General features: G+C 41.4%; 6 protein-coding genes across 16 annotated transcripts in view; 3 read left to right on the top strand and 3 right to left on the bottom strand.

The window, feature by feature from the left end:
* ap3d1 (adaptor related protein complex 3 subunit delta 1) overlaps positions 1 to 2,308 on the bottom strand; it is a 26,605-nt gene extending 24,297 nt beyond the window's left edge. For 5 of the 9 annotated variants that reach the window (XM_034882401.1, XM_034882398.1, XM_034882402.1 and 2 more), the window contains exon 1: positions 1,974 to 2,307. In XM_034882401.1, coding sequence (XP_034738292.1) covers positions 1,974 to 2,069 — 96 coding nt within the window. In that variant the 5' untranslated portion in view covers positions 2,070 to 2,307. Of the gene's footprint in view, positions 1 to 1,973 lie in introns of all 9 variants that reach the window. The other 4 variants (XM_034882397.1, XM_034882399.1, XM_034882404.1 and 1 more) reach the window with 1 other exon arrangement.
* Positions 2,309 to 2,697: 389 nt separating this feature from the next.
* Positions 2,698 to 10,807, bottom strand: hdgfl2 (HDGF like 2). Of its 2 annotated transcripts, XM_034882407.1 has the most exons (17): positions 10,540 to 10,807; positions 9,981 to 10,057; positions 8,992 to 9,133; positions 8,676 to 8,711; positions 8,338 to 8,517; positions 7,740 to 7,862; positions 7,225 to 7,293; positions 6,920 to 7,100; positions 6,675 to 6,759; positions 6,067 to 6,355; positions 5,830 to 5,963; positions 5,656 to 5,723; positions 5,381 to 5,451; positions 5,178 to 5,279; positions 4,310 to 4,466; positions 4,093 to 4,210; positions 2,698 to 3,862 (listed from the first exon to the last, which is right to left on the bottom strand). In XM_034882407.1, exons 1-17 carry the CDS (start codon positions 10,609 to 10,611, stop codon positions 3,763 to 3,765), a joined length of 2,004 nt encoding a protein of 667 aa, XP_034738298.1. In that variant the 5' UTR covers positions 10,612 to 10,807; the 3' UTR covers positions 2,698 to 3,762. The 2 variants fall into 2 exon arrangements, with proteins under 2 accessions (XP_034738298.1, XP_034738299.1); XM_034882408.1 differs by lacking the exon at positions 8,676 to 8,711.
* Positions 10,808 to 12,237: 1,430 nt separating this feature from the next.
* Positions 12,238 to 14,406, top strand: fh (fumarate hydratase). Its single transcript, XM_034882409.1, has one exon. It carries the CDS (start codon positions 12,302 to 12,304, stop codon positions 13,799 to 13,801), a length of 1,500 nt encoding a protein of 499 aa, XP_034738300.1. The 5' UTR covers positions 12,238 to 12,301; the 3' UTR covers positions 13,802 to 14,406.
* Positions 14,407 to 14,500: 94 nt separating this feature from the next.
* On the bottom strand, positions 14,501 to 17,254 carry fam32a (family with sequence similarity 32 member A). Of its 2 annotated transcripts, none has more exons than XM_034882411.1 (4): positions 17,008 to 17,254; positions 16,421 to 16,562; positions 14,903 to 14,956; positions 14,501 to 14,740 (listed from the first exon to the last, which is right to left on the bottom strand). In XM_034882411.1, exons 1-4 carry the CDS (start codon positions 17,079 to 17,081, stop codon positions 14,672 to 14,674), a joined length of 339 nt encoding a protein of 112 aa, XP_034738302.1. In that variant the 5' UTR covers positions 17,082 to 17,254; the 3' UTR covers positions 14,501 to 14,671. The 2 variants fall into 2 exon arrangements, with proteins under 2 accessions (XP_034738302.1, XP_034738303.1); XM_034882412.1 differs by having other exon boundaries at positions 16,421 to 16,559; positions 17,008 to 17,152.
* Positions 17,233 to 19,330, top strand: mrpl54 (mitochondrial ribosomal protein L54). The gene is made up of 3 exons (XM_034882410.1): positions 17,233 to 17,483; positions 17,803 to 17,959; positions 18,501 to 19,330. The coding sequence occupies exons 1-3, from the start codon at positions 17,357 to 17,359 to the stop codon at positions 18,631 to 18,633; spliced, it is 417 nt and encodes a 138-aa protein (XP_034738301.1). The 5' UTR covers positions 17,233 to 17,356; the 3' UTR covers positions 18,634 to 19,330.
* Positions 19,331 to 19,487: 157 nt separating this feature from the next.
* Positions 19,488 to 24,919, top strand: part of malt2 (MALT paracaspase 2) — a 9,249-nt gene continuing 3,817 nt past the window's right edge. Inside the window, exons 1-10 of the mRNA XM_034882413.1 lie at positions 19,488 to 19,732; positions 20,156 to 20,326; positions 20,598 to 20,764; positions 22,381 to 22,511; positions 22,595 to 22,751; positions 22,844 to 23,031; positions 23,350 to 23,446; positions 23,906 to 23,956; positions 24,239 to 24,331; positions 24,451 to 24,773. Of these exons, the coding sequence (XP_034738304.1) occupies positions 20,184 to 20,326; positions 20,598 to 20,764; positions 22,381 to 22,511; positions 22,595 to 22,751; positions 22,844 to 23,031; positions 23,350 to 23,446; positions 23,906 to 23,956; positions 24,239 to 24,331; positions 24,451 to 24,773 (1,350 nt within the window). The 5' untranslated portion in view covers positions 19,488 to 19,732; positions 20,156 to 20,183. The remainder of the gene's footprint in view (positions 19,733 to 20,155; positions 20,327 to 20,597; positions 20,765 to 22,380; positions 22,512 to 22,594; positions 22,752 to 22,843; positions 23,032 to 23,349; positions 23,447 to 23,905; positions 23,957 to 24,238; positions 24,332 to 24,450; positions 24,774 to 24,919) is intronic.

Here is a 24,919-nt window from a genome sequence, read left to right as displayed (position 1 = left end):
CTGGAGTGATTGTGGCTACCAGGACTGTAGGGCGGGCAGGGAGGGATTCCACACAAGATCACCAGACACACACGGTGCTTCTGCATAACACTCGTCTTCGATGGCTGATTCAGAACCCATTGAAATAACTGAAAAAGTTGTCAAAGGGCCAACAAGGACACACTATTTCAGCCAACGATGCAGACTGAGCTAGAGATCAACTGAAAGGCCTATAGCTTCCAAGCAAAACATTAGTAGGCTCAGAGGGCTAGTGCTAAATCTTTTTTTATTATTATTATTTTTTTAAACAGACGTCAATTACAAATATGCTTACAATTTTGAGTGGCAATTTCACAGAATTAGACTTAGGACATCCTCACACCTTTCTACAATAGGCCTGCTGTTCCAAAGGCGTGGGAGGGAGAGTAAATGAATGAATGAATGAATGAATGAACTGTACGAAGACTTAGCACACACGTGAAAAACAAACTGTGGGCTGGCCAGGAAAAAGTCAACAGGCACTCAGGCTTGCCCGCACACTCACAGCATATTAATATTTCAGCAAACTGTCCACTGTTGACTGGGCAACCACCACCTTATCAAGGCTGTACAGGTTGGGTTACAGTTGGTGAACATAGCCCATACACTGAATCCAGAGATCAAGCACCGATAGCCTCAAACAACATTGCTGATCTACATGCTTGATTGCCAACAACATTAAGACAAATATAGATGACATAATATCCAAGCAAAATGTGTCTACAGCTGATTAGATCTGGTGGTTTAGCCCCTGCCTGTAAATAGGTTTTCAGGTGAGTTAATAAGTAGGACAAATCTGCCACGTTGAAAAAAAGTCCAAAAACAAAATCCAAAAGCTGCCCTCTGGTTAGACACACTACCTCTACATTTCACACCAGGACTACAGCTCGAGACAGGTGTACACAGTACCACCGCAGCTCTGTGCAACAACAACCCAAGGATCCTGCCTTATACCCACCCCCTCCAACTACCTGACAAAGCATTTTTACACCAGGAACAAGGTTAGACACAGCCAACACAGAGCTTATAAGTGCAGGCTGATGTGAGAGGATGGAAACGTGGCTGCCCCAAACAGTGCCCTCTAACGGCCCATCCCACCCATCTCCATCTCCATCTCCATCTCCTGGTGATATGATGAGCCTGTCATCACCACAGAGCTGTGACAGGGATGACATCACCTTCAACCACTGATGGGGTATTCAAAACGAGCTGCTGGCTGACCCATTTCAAATGACTTTACGAGTTTATATAATACGCAATTTTAAATCAACATCCAGAATGGTCACATCTGCAGTTTTAAACTCAAAGTTAAGCAGATAGACAGGCTATGGCTCTTTCACACTCTGTCCTTTGCCAACGTAATCAGAGCATCGTATCAGCCAGTCAACTCAAAAAAAGTGACATATCTGGCAGATTGCAGACCTCTGGATACTTCTCCCGAATTGAATCAGTCAATAAAAGCCGATCATTGTCTAGCTAGCGGAAGCTGCATAATGGTAAGACTGTTCGCATTATTAGTACTCTCTTGTAGCGTTATGCTTAAGAGTAATCTCCCCTTGTGATTATCTATCAAGCTGCTTCCTCAGTCTGTTAGCTAGCTAGCTAGCTAGCTAATGTTAGGTTTGCTAGCTGTCAGTAACAACTCTTCATTAAGCCGCCTTACTTAAACCCTGACATGTAATGTTACTACAAAGTTACCACCAACATGCATTCCTTAACTTGTCATTTAACAAACGTTAAATTAGCATTAGCTAGCCGCTGAAAAGAACTGTTTTGAGTGAGTGTAAGCTAACGTTAGCTGGTCAGCCTGCCTTGCGTTAATTTACTTAGCTAGCGTTAGCTAACGTTAGCTGGTCAGCTATAACGGTAATGACAATGTGTGTTAAGTCAAACACATTAATGAATACGAGTTTTAAATGTTCCAGGTGACAGTGTTTGCTCGTTGGTGGTTTTACCTCATCTTCCTTGTGGTTCCTAATGCCACGTACTAAATCCTGGAGATTTTTATCGAACATCCGATCGATGCTCCCTTTGACAATCTTCAAAGCCATGTCTGCCTGTGACTTGTACCGCTTCTGAGTTGCGGGGCCAAGCGCCTTCCAGAGGTCTAGTGGGTGCTGACCGACCCTCTAGACTGTCTCTCATCCACCCGGGTACCGTATGTGCAGGGTCCGCCGCTGTTTGCTAAGCCCGGGTAGATGAAGCTGAGTGCAGACGGGGCGTCCTATGTTGTGCAGAGACGCTGGCAATGGATCAGTGTAGGAAATGGCTGACAAAATGGCGTCTTAAGTCAGCTGACTTGAGTATTATGCGAGACTCTCATATGGTATCAGTGGATTTAAAGGTCTAGTCCCCCCGTTCAGAATAGCAAACTGTTTTATGATACAGCATAATTGAAAAAAGACACTGTCAGTCTAAAGTCTGTGCTATAATTCCTCATATTGGCAACTTTTGTTAATGGAACCCATAACATGTTAACCAGTCATTAACAAGCCTACAGTCAGTAGAGTATGTAACAGCAGTGGGGTATGTTGAATAAAAAGAATGTGTGAACTATCACTTTATTACCAGGAACCTACAAAGAACCAATCATATGCTGATGCAGTTGGTTAAACACTTTAACACAAGCATAGCAAATAAAATTAAGTGTTACACCCAAGAAATGAGATAGAAAAAAAACCATGCTGAGATTTTTATTCAAGTCTCAACTAAGTGATAGAAATGTTTTACCAATTTACATAGCACTAAAAACACCTGTTGTATGCATATTACAGGAAAATGTCAAAATAGGCCTCGGCTACATGAGAACTCAATAGCTTTTAAGGGCAGTTTTCAATCTGTACTTTTTTTTTTTACCATGTATTACACGAGTTACTGAAAGCAGACACTAAGGGGAGACGAGAGTGCAAGGTGTAAGGTGCAACTCCACAGCAATTATTGTTTTAGACAAAACTGTAAATGCAAATATTTGCAAACAAGGCTATAAAAAAGTAGGTTGACCTCAGTTGTAAAACAGTTTTAAGTGACTCAATTAATGGCTTTACAATTCAGACTGGATTATCTGGATCAAGACCAGGTAATTTAAAAAAAAAATACTTAACATAAAAGACTCACAATAGTACTTTACCCCTCTCACAATGTCATACACACAGACAAGATGCCTTTTTGATGTTTTGTAGGCTTTATAAAAAATGAAGCAAACAGATGTAAGGGATGCATCAAATCTTCCAAGCGAAAAAAAATTAACGGCATGGCTCCATTTTCCCACGAGAATCATTGAAGTTTCATCTCATATTACCCCAGCCTAATTTATCGTTAGAAGTGCTAAAAATGTAATCATTCAATATACATACGGTATGAAGACCAAAAGTAAGAGTTCATGTGGTAGAAAGAACAAAGTGGCTAGTAGCAGAAGTACAGGGTGAAGATCCAGGACGGGCTGAGTGTTGTATAAAAGAAAAAGTACATTTTCAGAAGTAAAAGGAGTTCGCGCAGCGCCACAAACTATCACACTAGTAAGCTTTCCTTTTTGCTGTGATAAATAATGGACCACCTGGTTGGAGCAACAGGGCCTTCTGGTTTCGATATCGTTATAGTACAAAATGTCCAAAACATCAACATTGACGTAACAGATACTGTAGGAAATGCTGGGTGTGTGTTGCAATGTTGGAGCACTGTACGACGCCAAACAAACAGGCCACCATCTTTAGCACTTGGTCCACTGCAGTGGTGGTTTAGGGTCTTTCAGCTTTCTACAGCAGGTGGTTCCATTTCTGCGGAGATGGAGTTGTCTGCTCCTTCATATGAGTGAAGCTGTTGTTCAGCAGGGCTGTCTGGACTCCGTCTAAACAGAAAGTTTGCTTCAATTAGGATTACTTGTATATCGTAGAATAGTTGCTGACATACGCTTCGTCATGGTTAGCAAATCGGTCCCACTTTGACACAAAGTGCTGAGCGAAGACGTAGAATGGTTTTGCTTAAAACTAAATATGGCATCTTTTCAAGGTTAGTAGCCTGTGCCAATTACAAGTAGAGCAGACATTAATTGTATATTACTTCACATAGTTGGTTTACCTGATTGGACTTGAAGCAGTATCATCAATATTCTCCTCATGGACAGGAGATTTGGGATTTTCTTCCACCTTCATATTATCTTTTTTCTGTTCCGATTCCCCATTCACTGGAGTGGAGTCTAGATAATGGGAAAAAATAAAAATAAGAAAAAATGCTAAACAAAATCGGGGTAATATCAAACCCAGATGGAGGCAAGATCCAAGGTGTGAGGTTTCACCTGTGTTTTCTCGCTTCTTCTCATCATCTTCTGGTTCCTTGTCCTCTGTTTGAGGTTTAGCTGCCCCCTCCGGCTTTCCCACAAAGCGAAGTTTTAGCTTGTTGTAGACTTCACTAGCTTTTTCCATGACTGCATTGCTGGCTTTGTACCGCCGAATCTATATTGTCCATTTAAAAAAAAGAAATACACATGAAGACAGTTGCAATTAGATGAATATCATTTACATGAGAAAAATACAGTACAGTACCCTGATTATTAGAAACGAGGTAGGCAGGCATAGGATATTTAACATCTTGTAAATACACATTTGAGTGAATAAATAAAATGAAATTAATCAATAAAACTAGAGAAGTAAAGTAACCCCATTTCTACATGAAGTTATTAAAAACACACACACACACACACACACACACACACACACACACACACACACACACACACACACACACACACACACACACACACACACACACACACACACACACACACACACACACACACACACACACACACACACACACACACACACACACACACACACAATGTCTTGGTGTTTCTGCTTACATTTTATATCTAAGAGAAGCAGCATTAAGCAGTGAACTAGTGTATTATCCAATAATCATCAATACTCCGGAAAGCAACTGTTAACGTCCAGAGAGCCCCCCCCCTCTTTTTCAAGTTAAGTTATTGGAAAATAACACTGTTATATATTATGATTAATGTAATACGTTTGAACAAAAACATAAATTTTAGTTTAAACTAAGACAGCACGTCATCTATATTTATTTCCATTATTTAAATGGCGGGTTAGCCTGTATTAGTGCAAGCTGAGTTATTAAGAATTAAGGTCAATAGACAAAAAATGCACCTTTTTTAGTGTTGCAATAACTTCAGCGTTCTTATGGAGGATCTGGCTGGTGACAGGCACCGCTGCAAGTTCATCCAGGGCTTGTAGACACCGGTCTATGTCCTAATAACACACAAATTCATACAATTTCAGTTTTCACTCTGGCATAAAAACACAGAAAGATGGGCAAATGGTGTGTTGTTAAAATCATAGATGTCACTTACTGGGTTGTCCACTTTTAGTGCAAACTTTATATCAGTGTGGAGTTTCTGTAGCTTTTCTTCTGGCGATGGCTCTGCATATGGACACACCATGTAACAGTCAATCTGCTATCGTTCTGTTAACGATTCCGTAATTATTACCTCAGAAAAACAATCAACCGAATTGACCTGTCGACCTGCTGCACAGTTTGTGGGCCTGCAAATACATTTCCACCGAGAAAAGATTACTAATCAACTGGAGTGAACAAACTGACTGACTGTATGAATGAGACACTGACCCTTCTTTTTTTCCACTTTCTTCTCTGGCTGCCTTTCTGGTTTGCGTCTGGGTTTTTCAGGCTTAGACCTGAGAGAGAGAGCGAGAGAGAGAGAGAGAGAGAGAACTCCAATCTGTGTACATTCAATTTTAATGAGGTTTGCATATCGTAGTCTGTTCTCCATTGTGCACTCACCTTGCTCTGGACTTCTCCTCTGACCGTCTGGCTTTCTTCTCTTTCAGCTCTTTCTCTTTTCTTTCTTTTCTCTCCTTCTCTTTCTTTATTCTTGCCTTCTTCTGGTTGTCAGGCTTCTTGGATGACTTTTTAGCCTTTAGATGGGAAAAGCACAAGGTGGCACATGTGTCAATGGGACCAGGAGTCACCTGCAGTCTGACTACGTAACACGTGATATTTTTTAGCAAGTGATCGTACCTCAGTTGGAGAATCAGAGTCCGAGGGTGCAGGGATTGGGGGTGGAGGGGGTTTCTTGGACTTCTTCAATGGGTGATCATCTACACCTCCGTCTGAGCTGCTGCTGTCACTGTCGCTCCCTTTTTTAGCCTTATCTTTGTCTTTTTTCTTTTGCTCATCTTCTTCCTTCTCTCTCTCGCGTAGCCTGCGCAGCTCCTCTGCCTCCTCCTTTTTCCGGCGCTCCTCAAGCTCTCGTCTGCGTTCCTCATCTCGTTTCTTCCAATCACTGATGCGGTCGGTGTCACTGTCACTGTGAATAAAAAACACATTGCAACCATTATGCTGCCTTTTCACAACAAGCTGGTATGGACTTCAGACATCACATTACAGTATTGAATATGTGGTGCAACAGGAAATCCGTAGAGCAGCCTGGTTATTCTGTGCATGTGCCATCTACTGCAGGTCTGTCTGTCCAGGGACAGTGATTCCCGTTCAGTTGCTTTACCTGAGGTTTCTTCCATTTTCCTCATTTTTCTCCTTCAGGGACAATTGTGGCTGTACAGATTGTAAAGCCCCTTAAGGCTAATTTGTGTTATTTGGACTATATAAATAAATTTGACTTGACTGACCTATCGCTGTCTGAAGAGGATGAAGGTGCTCGTTTTGCCGGGGCGGGTTTGGCTTTCCGTGCACGAGGCTTAGGTGGGGGCTTCTCTGTGGATGGGTGTAGGATAGGAATAAGCATTAAGCACATTTACATAAGCAAATCAAAGAGAATGAATTATTTCCTTTAATATCAAACGACATTAATCTCTAGAATTTTGGATAAAGCTGAAACTGATCGAGCCGGTCTTAAACGAGACTGAACCCACACCTTTCTTGCGTGCCTGGGGGCCCTTCCGGGGAGGTGGATCTGAGTCGGATTCAGACTTTGAGCCAGATCGGGATTCAGAGCCAGACAAAGCTGGCCTAGGCTTCTGGTCCTCTGAGTCGCTGTCAACTACCTTCTTCTCTGACCCTGATCTCGAGTCTGAGTCCGACGCAGATGTAGCCTTCTGCAACATCACAGAGAAAAAAAGGGGATGGAGTCGGGAGATAAACGGAAGAAATCACAAGCTGCTATGAAAAAAAACTCATCTTTAATAAAAAGAATTTTGTGCAAGGGGGCTGATGTTTCACCTTTTTCTTCCCTCTGCCTCCTGCTTTCTTTCCACCTCGTCCACCAGACTTCTTCTCTGGAGTAAAATCCTGTTGAAAGAAAACAAATTAGTAATTTATAGTAGAGCTGGGCAATATGGAGAAAATCAAATATCACAATATTTTTTACCAAATACCTCGATGTCGATAATGCAGCCATATTGCAGGGTTGACTATTGGTGCTTTTACAAAATATGCACACAATGAGATATTTGATAAATAAGCATCAGTTATGTTGATATAGTAACTATGTGGGTAAAGGCAAATAATTGAACATCTAGAGCAGCCTGCTGTGTTCAGAAAATGACATCACTCTACTGCAAAGCTGACTTTAAAAACAGGAAAAGACAGAACTGGTCATATCGGGATATTACGATATCCAAAATTTAAGACGATATCCAGCCTCTATATCGATCCACTGGCAAGCCCTAATTTATAGGCTGTTTAGTTTCACCCAACAATCATACCAAGTTGTGTGTATCTGTGCGTGTAGCTACCTGGTCACTGTTCTTGCCGGACTCAGACTCTGAAGGTGTGGGTTCTGAATCAGAGGGGGATCCACTCTCCCCTTCATCTCGGTCACTGGATGAGCCGCGAGCCTTTTTTGGAGGGGGAGCCCGCTTAAATAGAAAACACATGGAGTCAAATCCAACAACTGAACAATAATCAGCTGTGTCACTGCCGCTCTTTTTCCATATGCAACACCGTTTCAGCCAAACAATCTGCACGGTCAAACCTGCGCTCAAGTCGTGCAGATGAGTTCCATTAACCATGATTGCTTTTGTCGTGATGACAACTCCTAATACAAAAAAAATGAAGCTACCAGTAACTACTAATTTTTTGCTAACTCCTGTTTTTATTCTCACATAAGCAGATACATTCTCAGTAAAGATCTAAGCATTGCTAATAGTCATGGTAACAAGTGGAACTTGTCACTTGGAACTTGTTGTGTATTGTGCCAAGCGACGCCCTCTTGTACCCATAATTGTGAGCAAGAATGACATTTTATATCCAGCTCAACAACATAGTGAGTGTGCTCTAATAAGCTAATGGTTTTAAAAAATCCCACTAACAGTGAAAATAAACACCAATTACCTTAACGGTTGGTGGCTTTCGCTTCACTCCTCCTCCCTTTCCTTGGTCTTCACTCCCAGAATCAGAGTCAACCTCACTTGCCGAGTCAACTTTCTGTGGCACCGGGGCTTCTTCCTCGTCGTCATCCTCATCACTTCCTCCTCCGGCATTGTTGACCTCGCTGTCAGATGAGCTGGCTGGCTGCAGACGAACCGCGGTGAGAAGATTAATACAAATTGCGGGATATTTTACCTTTCCTCTGCAGTTCGCCTTTGACAGTGAAATCAAACATGGGGACAGAGCTGCAGAAACGTTCCCTGGTTACAATTGAAAAATAGATGTTGCAGGAAGCATCACACCTTAAACTGCTGGGCATCAGGACGCCCTAGTGTGAACTGCAGCATTACAGTCAAAAGATAAAGCTACGGTAAGTTAATTTGTAAACCACCAATCAACAATCAGGTCATTCAAAGTGCTTTAAAAGTTACCAGCAAGTTCCTAAAATGAAAAATCACATAAATAAGTTTAATAAGCATCAAATGAGGATAAACAATTAGGAAAAAACCTTCAGGTTTGACACCTAAAGTTAGCTTAACATGAAAACATTGACAGTATTTTTAAGAGTACAAGGTTATGTTGAATCATGGATGCGTGTCTGATATCGGGGTAACTTACTACAGGCGGGGCACTGTAGGAGGCATGTGGATTGTTCTGGATCTCCCATAAACCTTCATTGAATCCCTTCCTTTTGTTAGGCTTTCCGTAGCGTTCGCTGTACTTTTCATAGGCAAAAAGATCCTTAGCTGCAAGGAATGCTCTGTGAAACAGCAAGAGATACATGAAAATGAGAACAATTTAGCTACTTACTTAAAACCACCCCGATGTTGTCATTAAACAAAAGGTTGACATTAGATATGCTCAGATTTGAGACTTTAGAACAGCATACTGTGCCACCTAGTGATGGATTAATATGCTGCAGGTGCCATGTTGTCAAACATTCGGCACAGAGAGACTGACACGGGTCAATGTTTAACAGTCGACCTTAAGAAAAGTTTAAGAGATGAGACTGACAAGCAAATGTGTGAGACAAAATAAGTAAGGTGTGTGTTTTTCTCCCACACTACTTCTCTCAAAGAGGATATCATGCAAACAAAGAAACAAATTTGCTCTTTTTAGATGGATAAAAAGCTAACTGCATTTGCAGTCCTTTAAGTTCAAACTTATTCTCTAATAACTAGTAATTCATTTTTATTTAATTTGTCCCGGCCATGGTAATGCACAACTCCAGAAAAAAAACGATTCGTAATCAAAACACAAGTCTATTTACACATTCCATGACCGAAAAGAGCCAAATAAGATGTAAATAATACACTCAAAATGTAAATAAACAATAGAAAGAGATGATATGTCAATTACAGTTACTTAACAACCAATGCACACAACAACATGGGAAAAAAGAAGAATCAAGAGCCATACACAATCAACTAAGAAGACGGATCACCTTCATATTGTCAAATTTCTTTAATACATTTTATTGAACTGAAAACTATGTATACCAACCCTTTCAATCATTCTGTGGAGAATTCCAGTTTGACGACAAACAAACAATCTGCTTCAAAGTAATCCAGTAACGTAACTTACAGTACTGCACTGAGTGTACTCACGTTTCATGTGTTCCAAAGAAGAAAATTGGGATTTTATTCGGAGGTGGTTTCACTGCTCCATCAGCCACATCTTCAATCTGTAAACAAGCAAGACTTTCAAGTGAACACCAAGTGGCAAGAAAAAAAAATCTGGGACTCAAACCTGGAGGTAGCCTGAATTTATGTTGGCTATTTCTGAAAAACAAAACATTACAGACTATTAACTCATGGAAATGCTACGTATGGGGGGTATTTATAAATTGATAAAAGGGCTTCTTATCTAGACATACTGCAGTGATCTCAAACGTCATTTCCAATCTAACGTTAGCTTCGCTGCTGTAAATTTCCATTCAGATTAACGTTACTTAGGCCAACAGCATCTCATGCAAATTACGCTGCTCGTACACTGACTGTGGGCCTAAAGCACAACAAAACATTAAGTTCTGTAGCTATGTGTATGATGGGTAACGTTAATCATGTTAGACAGTGTCGAGGATACGCAGAGAACCTTCTCCGGCGTCCCATGCAGAGTAGCTCATCCCCTCCGCCCCTCCGGCTGCTGCTAACGTTACTTGCTTACCCTGGCTGGCCAGTGGGGGTACCCCTTCATTTTAGCGAAGACCAGATCTCCGGGCTGGAAGTTGTGTGGCATTGTCCCGCTCCACAGTGCAGCCTGGGTTTAAAAGGTATTCGGCTACGTAGCCTTTCGGTGTCTCTCTTCGTTTGCTTTTTTTCAGGTCGACACGAAACCTGGAAACGATGGGGTTAGCTAGTAAGCTAACAGTACACTAACGTTACCGCGAGAAGAGACGGCGGAGGTAAGATAGCAACAACGTTCAAAACACTTCCGGTGAAATAACGTTCTTACTCTTCAAAATAAAGGACCATCTACGCTGTACAAAATCATGCATTAAAATGAAAATGCAATATATCTTTATTAAATAATCTAATCTCTAAAGGGTCACAAAATGTTTTAAAAATACAATCAAATTATATATTTTAGGACACTATACAATATCACAACAAAAGTGCATGCCACATTGCCAAAACCTACACATTATGCAGGTCCCTAACAGTTGGCAGGAATAAGTAAATCAGTAAATTCAGAGCACACAGAGCCACTTCCTTTTGGACGCACATACCTCAACATTTGAATATACTCTAAACAGAAATTTGCAAACTTGATCCAGCACCTTGCCACACAGTATACTGTACGTACTTGCACTAAAGCCGCGTGTAATACTCAAAGTCAAAGTCTGCTTTATTGTCAATTTCTTCACATGTCAAAACATACAAAGAAATCGAAATTGCATTTCCCTCTATCCCACGGTGACAAGACATTTATAACAAATTTGGTCCACAGACAAACATAACATTCAAGTAAACAACATAAAAAAGTAGAAATAAGAAGATATATATAATGAGGAAAATAAAAGCAGTGAAATTTGTGTTAAAAATGTGCAATTATGCATACTGTAGCATTATCATTGTAGAGTGTACATTCAAACAAATTAGAACATAATCCTAATTTGTGGTTAGGTTTCTGTACCCACCAGTACGGTTTGTAACAGGGGGTAAATACATCAACTATAATATATCAAATATAATTAACTTCAATGTGTTTCATTGTCATTACACACATCACATTACATAACATAACTACATCCCATTAGAAATGCCCCCCAACAACTTTATGTAGTTTATACAAAATTGTACACAAGTACAGAAATAGAAATAAATATGCGCACATAGCATGTAACTAAAAACATGGCTTTCGAGCCATTATAGATGACTTTAAATGTTTCTATGCCAATATGACAAACTCCCTGTGTCAGAAATGTCAAATATTTCTTCAAACGTTGGCCTGATGGATGCATTACATGCAGGGTTCAAAATTAACTTTTTCCACCAGCCAAATAACTAGTGAATGTTCAAAGTTCTTTTTTTGGGCTGGTGAGTGAAGCAAATCTACCAACCACTTGCATATTTTACCAGCATTTGGCTGGTAAATGGTGCTAATTTTGAATCCCGATTACATGTATTGTTAAATTGGTGTTGACATTGGTTAAATTAAATTAGGTAGGTTAATGACTTTTATTCTACACACTATATTATCCTTCGCTTGTATACCGGAAGTACAAACCTGAATGTTGTGCGACGCTTCACTGATCCGGATGAAGCAGCCTGATCGTTTCCATTCGATACGAGAGCCCCAGCGGAAGTCCCGCCTTTCTTACCTCGCCATTGGCTGACTCAAGATCAGTTTTCTTTTCACCCAATGACAGATCACAAAGTGGAAGACTGCGTTGACCTCCCCCCGGATTCACCTCTAATGAGAAGCCATGTTTCGGTCTCTGAGACGCGTCCAGCAGTTTAACTGCAACCTGCGGGCTTTGCAAATAGTTAACGTCAACTCTAAACTCCTCATCTGCACGTCCAGAATGGCCGCTTCAGGGTACAGGATCGAGCGGGACACGTTTGGTGAGCTCAAGGTCCCAGCTGACAAGTACTACGGTGCCCAGACTGTCAGATCCACCATGAACTTCAAGATAGGGGGACCAAGTGAGAGAATGCCAATCCAAGTGATCAAGGCCTTTGGTATCCTGAAGAGAGCGGCCGCTGAGGTTAACAAGGAGTACGGCCTCGACCCTAAGATAGCCGATGCAATCATCCAGGCTGCAGATGAGGTTTCAGCTGGTAAACTGGACGATCATTTCCCTCTGGTGGTGTGGCAGACTGGATCTGGGACTCAAAGCAACATGAACGTCAACGAGGTCATCAGCAACAGAGCTATTGAGATCCTAGGAGGAGAACTAGGCTCCAAGGATCCTGTCCACCCTAACGATCATGTCAATAAAAGTCAGAGCTCCAATGACACCTTTCCCACTGCCATGCATATTGCTGCAGCCATGGAGGTCCACCACGTCCTGCTGCCCGGCCTGCAGAAGCTGCACAGCGCTCTGGCTGCCAAATCTGAAGAGTTCAAAGATATCATCAAGATTGGACGCACACACACTCAGGATGCTGTTCCGCTCTCGCTCGGACAAGAGTTCAGCGGTTACGTCCAGCAGGTTAAATACAGCATAGAGAGAGTAAAGGCTGCCATGCCCAGGGTGTATGAGCTGGCGGCAGGAGGAACAGCAGTAGGGACAGGACTCAACACCCGCATTGGCTTTGCTGAGAAAGTAGCTTCTACTGTCGCTTCTCTCACAGGCCTGCCGTTTGTGACCGCTCCCAACAAGTTTGAAGCTCTGGCAGCCCACGATGCTCTGGTGGAGCTGAGTGGAGCTCTGAACACAGTGGCTGTCAGCATGATGAAGATTGCCAACGACATCCGATTCTTGGGGTCAGGACCCCGCTCAGGCCTGGGCGAGCTCGTCCTTCCAGAGAATGAACCAGGAAGCAGCATCATGCCAGGCAAGGTGAACCCCACCCAGTGTGAGGCCATGACCATGGTTGCAGCTCAGGTAATGGGAAACAACGTAGCCGTCACCATCGGAGGCAGCAACGGACACTTTGAGCTCAACGTCTTCAAACCTATGATGATCAAGAATGTGCTGAACTCAGCTCAGCTACTCGGAGACGCATCTGTGTCCTTCACCGACAACTGTGTGGTGGGCATCGAGGCCAACACTGAGAGGATCAACAAGCTCATGAATGAGTCTCTCATGTTGGTCACCGCTCTCAACCCACACATCGGTTATGACAAAGCAGCCACCATCGCCAAGACGGCTCACAAGAAGGGCTCCACGCTGAAGGCCGTGGCTGTGGAGCTGGGCTACCTGACCGAGGAGCAGTTCGACCAGTGGGTGAAGCCAAGTGAAATGCTGGGGCCAAAGTAACTCTGACAACACAAGAAACACTACAGAGCAAAGAAAATCCATTTTCCAGTTTGAGCAAAGAGACTATTTCCAATTCAAAGAGGTGAAACTGTATGAAATAACCATTCTCTGAATCTTGAACATCTCGTAATAAAAGTTTGAGAATGCTTTGCCATTGTTTGACGCTGCTTCTTATTGTGTTTTACAAAGTGGTGGTTTTTATATTTATTGTGATAAATGTGTCAAAACAGTAAATCCTCCCATTCGACTGATACAATTACCGATTTCAAGATGCTACTCAACCCTGGTTTGTCACACGAACATCATACTATTTCACTGCCAACGTGTCAACATTAGTTGTTCCACTTAAGTGTTTTATGATCAATACAACTTTTGAGTGAATTGTGTATGTTTGTATACCAACTTTTTAGTTTTGGTATTTAAAGTCTTAAATACTTTTTGACTACTAGTTGGTACCTTCAGGGTAGTCCAGATGTTCAGTGCCATCCCAAATAATTCAGCATGGGCTACTGTACCTTGTATGTTCTGGTTTACAGTATGTGTGCCATTTCTGCAGCCAGTTAATATGTATTCATTAAAAAGCAAGTATATTCCAGTTTCTGGCATTTGTCTTATTGTTTACACACACATTAAATGTATAGCTGATATGCTATATTGTCAAATCTCAAGGATGTATACAATGCAAGACAAAGAAACGGATACAAGTTAACTAAGTCCTTTATTGTTCAACCAAGATGTACAGTAACATAATGATTGAATGCCAATAGAGGGAATGTTAAAACAAGTGAACAAAAATGTGATGTGCAAGACTACTAAACATTAATTGGTGGTAAAAATTAAAATTAAAAAGAAAGCGCATTTACTCCTCTTCTATTTGGTCCAGCTGACCTTCGGAATATCATAATGCTCCGTCAGGGTGTCCAGGTGGCGATTGAAATCCTGAAAATCAACAAACAATAGAAGATACATTATTTTTTTCTTTTCTCAGTTTATAAATATAAAATCATTTCAACTGCAATGTATATTGTGCTTACTATTGCATTTTTCACTGAATTAACAAGTTGGGCTGAATAGTGCCATGCCGGATCTGACATGACTTACCTCGACTCTAAGCTTGTGTGTCTTTGATGCTTTGTTCAAAATCCTCTCCATTTGCTTTACAGAAAAAGAGAGAGATAAAAAAAATTATGCAAAATAAACCTTAAAAAACACATTAATCCCTTTCAGTTGAGGCACACTGCAAATACCTCAAACATATCACTATTAAAACCTCGACATAGACTCATTTGTGAGTGAAAACAGCTGGGGTCTTTGAAAATGTCACACTGTTAGCAATAAATCCCATGCTAAAACTGCCTTAATGCTATGCAATGACTGCTATTGCCTGTTGTAGTTATATTCTATACGCCATGTTTTATATATTTAGAAACATTATCCAAAGTTTTTGAGCAGTAAATGTTATGGTGCTTCACCATTTGTATGCTCCACCCAACCTACTGTTTCAATGAACTTTGTAGTTTGGGTAGAAAATGGCTAATAAATGTTGCCAAAATAGGATGGGAAGACTAATAATGTAGTAGCAACAATAACAAATCATTAACCTTACCCAAACTTAATGTGTATATTGAATCTTATTCAATATACACATTAATGTATTTCCAATGTAATCAGCCCTTTGGTTGAAGGGGAAAGTTCAAAACAGCACATAAGTTAATAATCTGCAGCATTATAAGTAATATTATTGTTATGAAGCTAAGTGTGCAACATCTTTATTTGTCATCCTGGGTGGCGGGAAAGTTTCCCAAAAAAAAGGTCTTTTGGATTTAAGTTCTTGTAAGAATACAACTTTAGGCTATTGTTGTTTGTGCTTACAAAAACCCATTGTTTGCATCTGACAATTGGCGATGACGGTTTTCTTATTGCTGACTTGTGTCATAAAGTATGTCCCCCCCCAATACTACGATTACATTGTGGCTGATATGGGTAAAGACTTATGGCAGTGGTGGCCAAACAGACAGCAGCGGCCAGAGGTTTTGGATAAGTTAGTCTGCTAAATGTGACCTTTACAGCCTAAACGTCTTTTATTAGCTGCGTCAGCATATAGTGCAGAGTCATTAAATCTCTAAACAGCTCTCCATCCCTGAACCAGTACCTAATGGAAAAAGGTTCTCCTAACAAGCCTGTGTGATTTTGCACATCTCTTTCCACTGTTTTTACAATACTCTTCTATACGTTTTTAGTCCACCCATACTAATTTTATTTTATCTATTTATTGTAAAGTTTGTGGATTTGCACTCTGCATCCCTATGCACCATGTCACTTTAACCTGACATCTATCACTCTAGCCTCCTGGACTATCATCCAGATATATGGTGAGCGGTGTGCCCTCTTTTTTTTTTATCTGCCTGTGTCAAGTGTGATCCTGTGTGGGATACTGTATGTGTATAAATTTGCTCGAAGCTTTTTTTTGTGTCGCCTTTGTTGATGTCTTGTCATGAGCACTCTGAAGCAAATTCCCAGCAACTTGCACAGAGTTATATTGCAATTAAGTAATGAATCTCTGCCTCAAATTCTCGATCAATCACTGAATCTCTTCAATGCTGGAGAACCACAACTTACCCTCTTCTCTTGCATTTTGTCAAAGGCAATTTGAGCAGGTGTCCTTTTGTCAACGTATGCTTTGGTTTTTTCCTCCTCGTCGTTTTGACTGTTCGCGACCTGCTCCAAGCGATGCTTACTCTCTTTATCCTTCTTCTTCTTCCTGAATAAAAGATATGTAATGAATGACTAGTTAGCTCACGGGCGGCTTTTCAGGCCAACCACTAGCACACTTGTGCCACACTTGTACAGGGACATGACTAACGTTAGCTAATTTAACGTTACCTACCTAGCTAATGTTTTTAGCAATGACTGTAACACTCGTATTGTCACCGTCTACAGTTTAGATGTCACAAATGAGACCAGATGTTTTCACTGCACAATGCTATTTTGACAATAAATTCGCGCAAATAGGAATTTATTGTATTTACATTATCTCAGTAGCGTTACACGTAACAATGTTTTTCGATTGGATTAGCATACATGCTAAAATTAACCTTGCCTGGATACCAAGCACTTTTATCAGTTGCGACACTCTACTAAAGTATTTGTGTCAATTAAAATGCATCAACTCTTGTAAGCAATGTACCAAATGACAAAAGACTTACTTTTTTCCTGCTGAAATGGCTCCCACACCTTTTAATTTCAGGGTACTCTTCTGGGCCGCAGCGTACTCAGACATTTTCGAGAAGCTCTCAGAAGCTCTCAATCGTCTTCTTCTACTTTGTTATTATGGTGCCCGGCTCACGTGCAGCTGAGCTGCCACCTGTCGGATTGGAGCGAAATGACTCGATGGCAGTAGTCGTCTAGCAGTGTATCTTCCCGGCCAGAGAGGAGCAGTAGCTCAATTTCACAGAGCCAAACACAAAGCACAAAACGGAAGTTGAAGGGACTGAATGTCACTCTTTGGTCAAACTGTAGCATGGTAGGCTTCGTTTTCAGCTAGCATACAGTAAAATGTCAGGGTACAGTTTATTTAGGATAGTCACGTTAACAAAATGCATCACAACCAACGCTATAACGTCGCTAAGCAGGACGGACGTATTAAACAGAATACAGACATGTGGATATGCTAAGAAAGTTGGTGAGTAAAGAAGACATGTACCATCTTTATTCGCAATGTTCTTCAGTGCCCACTGTAAATTAGCTGTGGTACGTATGAAACACATGTATCAAGTTGAGCTGGCGCGTTTAGTTTTCTCCACTGTGTGTGAATGAAAGTGGAAAATAAATGGTGGATACATGTTTTTTTTTCGTTCTCCCACCTAAATCCAAAGGGTCTGTGTACGTCATTTAACCATTATTATTAAAACAAAATATCAGTGGCTTGTTTTCTGTTTTCAATCAAGTCGTTAGTCGCTAGTGATGTAAATATTGCAAATGTGTCTTTCCGGTTTTTGCAGCGGCCAAAGGGAAAGGTAAAGGCATGGTGAAAGAAGAGTTCAAGGGTCCAGAGGTGTGTAAAGACCCTGTCAGACTTACTTCTTATGCAGTAGGGGTCAACATCCTCAAGCAAGGAGAAGACCCCCAGCTGAAGCCTTCTGAGCAATACCCAGAGTGGTGAGTGCATGCACATTTCTTTTTTTCTGCTATTTTTTTGTTTTTATTGGTTTCTCTCATAATTTAGAACTAACTCTGTCCGTCGTTCGTCAAATCTTTTCCCCTCATTTTCAGGATCTCTTTTGAGAAAAGCTGTTCAAAAAACAAATAAATGTGTCCTATAGTAGAAAGAACATTCTGTACTGTTCTTCTGTACTATTCTGTTTACATTTATGTAAGTAGATTCAAAACTATTTAGGCATCACATGATGCATTTCACTGTAACTATTCTCTCTATGCTCTCTACACCTACACATACTAAATGCAGCCCAAGTTTGATGTTTTGGTAAGTGAATGGTATTCTGACAGTGTAAGGATACATCGATAAATAAATACAGTATTTGCTTGCAATGTTCAGGTTTTTAGACTGTCAGTGAGTTATTGACATAAAGAGGTGACTTATTACATTCAAATCCCTGGATGTCTAAACATGCTTGGCCAATAAGTAATTCTGATGTGTCTCCACTGATCTGATTCCCCTCTGTTTTTATCTTTCACTCAGGTTATTCCAGTTGAACCTGGGAACGCCAAAAAAGCTGCACGAGCTGGAGTCAGAAACCTGGGAATACTGGAAGCGACTGAGGAAGGAAAACATTTGGCGTTTCAACAGACTACATAAAGGGAAGAAGTTTTAGGCCTAACTGGACTGACAAGAGGGCTTCTACCTGGGGGGTTGTTGTTTCAGACTCTGTGGACTGAATTACCTGACAGGGTGTATATTCAGAGATAGAGTTCAGCTTGCTGAATGAAATGTCATTAGCAGCACATTCAATGGCCCTCTGTTGACAATAATTTAAAGCTATAAGAAAGCTCATTGATGGTTATGTTGAAAATAGGTGGAAATAAAATATAATTAAACACTCGCAATGTAATGGGTCAAACCCACAACCAGAGTAATGCCTCAATAACGAAACTATCTCAACAAGAACTTCATACATCATAATCACTCTTGACCTTGGAAACAGTAGGTGGCAAAACAACCTCACCACTAGTTCCATTTAGTATTGTTACGGAGCTTTCAGTGGTAAGACAGGCTTCTTCTTCAGCAGATGGTATTGGGTCAGTTTTCACAAAATTGTAGACATTCAAATTTCAAAGATTAGTGGACCTTGTTTTGAAGTTTTTTTTTCCAGTTTCAGAAAGGTAGTTTAATACAGGATTTTGTTTAGGGATACTGCATTGCTATTAATTAATTTGTTCCCATTTATGTTTTGGTTTTCAAACCAAATGTGAAGTGAAATGGGCATGAGCATGGCCTGCTCATATTTCCACAAATGGTGTTCTTTTTGTTGTTATTGTAAACTCACTATAAATAAATATGGACTTCGTTCATATCCTGTAAACGTTGCCTTTCTATTATTTCTTTAATCAACATCATGATATGATAACGGTTGCTAGCAAAAGAAACTGTAGTTAATGACTGACCCAAATAATTAAGTTATACTTTATAAATCAGTGAAAACTTAAAAGGTTGGTCTTTCTGTAAAACAATGGCTTCAGTAGAAATGATGTCGCTATGACAACGCTTCATGCAAATGATCGAGATCAGACGACCGAGGATGACAGAAATGAGGAACCGAAATGATAAGCAGATCATCTGGGGAACTAACTAAATCACGTAAGACTGGAGGGCTGATAGGGTGAAACATGCGTCGGGCAGCTTTATGCAAAGGCACTCGTTCCTCTTTCTACACAAATGGATTTGGTCACCAGTCTGTACTCATTGTAAAGTCGGTAAGTTTTCTTCACGACTTTGACTAATGTTATTGCTAGCTAACGCTAGTATGTTAATGGCGGAAGCGGCAGCGCAGGATTAATCATCGCGATGTTTTGGTCTGAATAATTTTCGTCGTTACATTTTCTTACCTGTTTTATTTCCTGATTCAGATTAACGTCTGACGCGAGTTACAATCTTCTTTAACTGTCTATGGTTACAGCTCATTTGCAGGCGATCCGAGCCACCCATTTTCATTTAATAGACCCGAGTTTGTGTTTACAATCTGTAGTTTTATTGGTGTAAAGTTACCAGCCGTGTGGGCGAACATGTGGGAGATTCAGTGAACAATCAAAGCACTGTAGGCATGTAGGCACTTATTACTTTCTATTGGGGAAAGGCTTTTGCACCAAGTCCCTCTAATGTTCCCGTTTGTCTGGTAGATCTCTGGGTTTGTTAGTGGTACCACATATGAAGATGGAGGAGTGTAAAATGAACATTGGTACTTTGAGTGAACAAGTCCTGAACAGGCTGTCAAAGATGTTGGACAACTCCACCTGCGGATGGAGGCAGCTAGCCAATGCTGTGTCCGAGCAGGCGAAATTCCGCTGCAGGTGAGATATTGAACGCATCACATAATAGAGCGCACTATTCTATAATAATTCTGTAATAACTATAATTATTTCCACACCTTTTTCGCCAGCATAATAACTAATTTAAACATTAACACTTAATGCTGTAGTACAGGGATTGTTTTTGTTTTTATATGACAAAATATTAGGATTTTGCCCTTCATGATACTGCACATTGCTGCAAGTTATTTGGGCTCTCCCCATAAACTGTCACCACAAGACTAACCCTGCCCTTTGAACTCCTTTCTTCCAGCGAGCGTGAGCTGACCAGCTGCTCACTACAGGTGCTGAACGCTGCAGGCAGCCCGGGACGCACTCTCCTGGCTCGGCTTGCTGATCGTTCCTGCTCCCTGGACTTCTTGCTCCACTGCCTGGGGAAGATAGGCCACCAGGAAGCTGTGCAGTACCTCACCACCACGGGTATAAAAGAAGGGACTGGGGGTGCCATAATGTGCCATATGTTTCAGGAAATACCTCTTTCACTGAAAAAATCTAGGGACCTGAAACAAACTTGATTTTGTTTGCCAGCAAGGTGTATACTTTGATCAAACTTCTAACCCTTGTTCTTTATGGTAAAGATATTGGCATTTGTCTGTAGAATGTGAGTTGGTGCTCTAAATTTGGCTGTAACGCCAAACTTTTTCTTTAACACATGTTCATAATCCCAGATTAAGTATTGTGTGGGTGTGTGTGTATGAGAGAGAAAAGTGTTCTCTGGTCACAGATTATGCACCTTTCCAGGTTCATATTTATACTTCGGGGGTCTACTAGTAAATGTTCACATGCTTGAATGTTCAAAAAACACAATTGGTCTCTTTTACCGTCCATTACTGCAGCACCCTTAATCACTATGTTCTGATTAGAGTTTAAAAGTACAAACACATAAATGCTACATGTAAAGTGTGGATAGTGTGGATTGGTGGCTGGAGAGATGCCAGTTCACCTCCTGGTCCTGAGCATGTGTGTGTATTTCAGGCCTGTGTGTGAGTACTAACAAAAAAGTGTGTACACAGAGTGTAGTGTAGTAATTTCCCCATTGGGGACTAATATTAAAATTAAATTAAAATTAAAGCCATCTTCGTCCGCTTATCCGGTATCGCAGGGGATCCCAAACTTCCCTTTCCCGAGCCACATTAACCAGCTCCGACTGGGGGATCCTGAGGCGTTCTTAGGCCAGGTTGGAGATAAAATCCCTCCACCTAGTCCTGGGTTTTCCCCTACTTCCCCTAGGAAAACCTCCATTCACAGGCCCCCAGGGGCATCCTTACCAGATGCCCAAACCACAGATGACTGTGCTTCTCACCTTGTCTCTAAGGGAGACGCCAGCCCCCCTCCTGAGGAAACCCATTTTGGCCGCTTGTACCCTGGATCTCGTTCTTTCCGTCATAAACCAGTCTTCATGACCGTAGGTGAGGGTAGCAAAGATAACTGACCGGTAGATTAAGAGCTTTGCCTTCTGGCTCAGCTCTCTTTTTGTCACAACGGTGCGATAAATTGAATGTAATGCCGCACCCGCTGTGCCGATTCTCTGACCAATCTCCCAATCCATTGTCCGCTAACTTGTGAACAAGACCCCAAGGTATTTAAACTCCTTCACTTGGGGCAAGGACTCATTCGCTACCTGAAGAAGGCACTCCATCGGTTTCCTGCTGAGAGCCATTGCCTCAGATTTAGAGGTGCTGATCCTCATCTCAGCCGCTTCACACTCGACTGCGAACCGATCCAGTGAGTGCTGAAGGTCACAGGCTGATGATGCAATCAGGACCACATAATCCGCAAAAAGCAGCAAATAAGATCCCCAGCCCACCAAATTGCAACCCCTCCCATACCCAACTACAACTCAATATCCTGTTCATCAGTACTACAAACAGGATCAGTGACAAAGCGCAGCCCTGGCGGAGGCCAACCCTCACCTGGAATGACATTGTATACAACTTTCACAAGTTAGTGCCTGTGCCTCTGATGCTTCACATTGAAATGAAAATACCTGTGCTGTTTCTGCTTGTGTGTGTGTGTGTGTGTGTGTACATATATAGTGTCGGAGCTGATCCAGATCACAGTGCAGCCGCAGACCCAGTGGGCCACAGTGGGGGGCAGGGTGGTATTGACCTGCATAGCCTTTGGTCCCCCTGGACTCAGCTACCAGTGGTTCAGAGGCAGAGAGGAGGTCAGTCAAACCTTGTATAATATTATTATTATTATTACTTATGTTATAAATTTGGTCATTGGCAGATCATTTTCTTGTCTTAGATTTTGGATGAGACCGGGAGTACACCAGAGCTGGTCCTGTGTCCTTTAGCCCCTGTCCACCAGGGTCCCTATATCTGTAGGGTCCACCATGGCGAAAACTTTATCTTCTCCCAGTGGGCTCACGTTCACTTAGTCCAGTCTGCAGGTCCTAGTTCAGGTACCTCTCCTCCTTCTCGTCTCCTTGTTTCTCTTGTTCTATTTCATTACATGGCGTGTGATATAATGTCATGGTAAATCTTATCACCCTAGGTTGCAGCAGCAGTTTGTTCTCACGGGCAGTGAGTGGGCTGATTATTATCCTTCAGCCTCAGTCCCAAGCTGTGTCTGAGGGTGACACTCTTTTCCTGGAGTGCAATGCAGATGCCAACCCTCCTGCGCAGTACGAGTGGTACCACAACATGGTGCCCATGACACAACACAAGATGCGTGTACTGAAGGTAAGTGTATTCACAAAGTCTGCTGTTAACTGCTTACCTTCTAACAATGGGTTATAAAAAAAACGTTTTGGGATTAAAGGAGATAACAATTTACAACCAAGGCAAGAAATATAAACCCCTTTGTGCTATCATTATGAAAGGGATATTATGAACAAAAATGTGTATTTTTATGTAAGTATGACATATATAAGGGGAAGTACGTTAGCCAAACTAATTCAGGTGTCAAGCCTTTATCAACAAAACACATTTAACTAATTGTCATTCTTAGTGTCCGTATCAGTATGGCGTGTTTAGTTGATCTCCTTGTATTCCCTGTAGATCCCATGTGTGACCACAGCACACAGAGGACAGTACAGATGCAAAATGTTCAATTTGTATCACGAAGCGTGGAGTGACACAGCAACAGTCACCATTGGTGAGACCCAGGCGTATTTATTATTTTTTTCTCAGAATGTCAAATTATAAATGTGAAAGATTGAAGACGTCTTAAACGTTTAAAACAGTTATGGTATTTGAATGAATAGTATTACTTTTCAGGAATTTGTAAACTATAGTTAGACAAGCATCAAGTCTGACACGAATGGCGCTTACCCATTGCTAGAACCTGCTCTACTCGGCTCGGCTCAGCTCGACTCGGCCGTGGTGCCTTTTTCCATGGCAGTACTGCTTCATGCGTGGCCGCCGCAAGACACTAAAAGAGTACCTGTTACTTAGTACCAGATACTTTTTTCATAATGGAAAATCAAAACAGGCAAGCCGAGTCGAGGAGATACCGTGTAAAAAAAAAAAGGCCATTATAGGCTCAATGTCACACTGGAGCAAAGGTACAGTACTGTGCAGTGAATAACGTCCTGTTTGGCACTTTTATTTTTAGGCCCCAGTTCTATCACTGATGCCTCCTGGGTAGAAGTGGATCGTGGTGCAGGTATTGTTCTGTATATATTCATTAATAGAATGTGTAGGAGAGACTACAGGAACTAGACTCATTTTTGTTCCCCATCATTACATCACAGTGTTGTATGTACATCAATGACAGACTCACATGTGTGTGTGTGTGTGTGTGTGTGTGTGTGCGTGCATGTGTGTGTGTGTGTGTCAATCCCTACAGTATGTGTGGTTACCAAGCCCTGTAGAAGTAAAAATGAGAAATTAAACCGCATATGATTTTTTTTATTGTATTTATATATTTTCCTATTGGTGTTGACAGACTCACAGGAAGTCCACAGGTCAACTTGCAGACCAGGAATACATCCTCTACAACAGATGGTCAGTCCGCCCCCATCAGCCAGGGGTTTCTATGGTGAGATTTGTGCAAACAGTCAGACACAATACAATAACTGTGGATCAAAATAAACACTGTAAAATGATGAGTTTTTAGGTTTGCTGTTATTTCATGATGCCATGTCTTCCCCTCTACAGCCACAGACAAAGTTGCACTCCTGATTGGCAACATGAACTACCTCAACCACACTCAGCTGTGTGCTCCCATCGCTGACGTCCACGAGTTGTCTAACCTGCTCAGACAAATGGACTTCAAGGTGGTTTCCCTGCTTGACCTCAACTGGCAGGAGATGCACAGCGCTGTTACAGAGTTCCTCTTGCTGCTGGACAAAGGAGTCTATGGTTGGTCTCTTGCCATCTGGAAAATATATTTGCTTTATTCAAAGTTGTGTCCTGTACAAACTTTAAAGACTGTAACACATACGAAACACCTGCTCTATATAATAATGAATGAAATGGACGTACCACTCTTTTCTGCATAAAGCTTTTTTTGACAAAACAAAATATAGTATAAAACTAACTAAAAACTTACACTCACCGGCCACTTTATTAGGTACACCTGTCCAACTGCTCTTTAACACTTAATTTCTAAGCAGCCAATCACATG

The sequence above is a fragment of the Etheostoma cragini genome, chromosome 9 (assembly GCF_013103735.1).
Source record: "Etheostoma cragini isolate CJK2018 chromosome 9, CSU_Ecrag_1.0, whole genome shotgun sequence".
In the NCBI taxonomy this organism is placed as follows: Eukaryota; Metazoa; Chordata; class Actinopteri; order Perciformes; family Percidae; genus Etheostoma; species Etheostoma cragini.
This window is presented reverse-complemented; position numbering and strand designations above follow the sequence as displayed.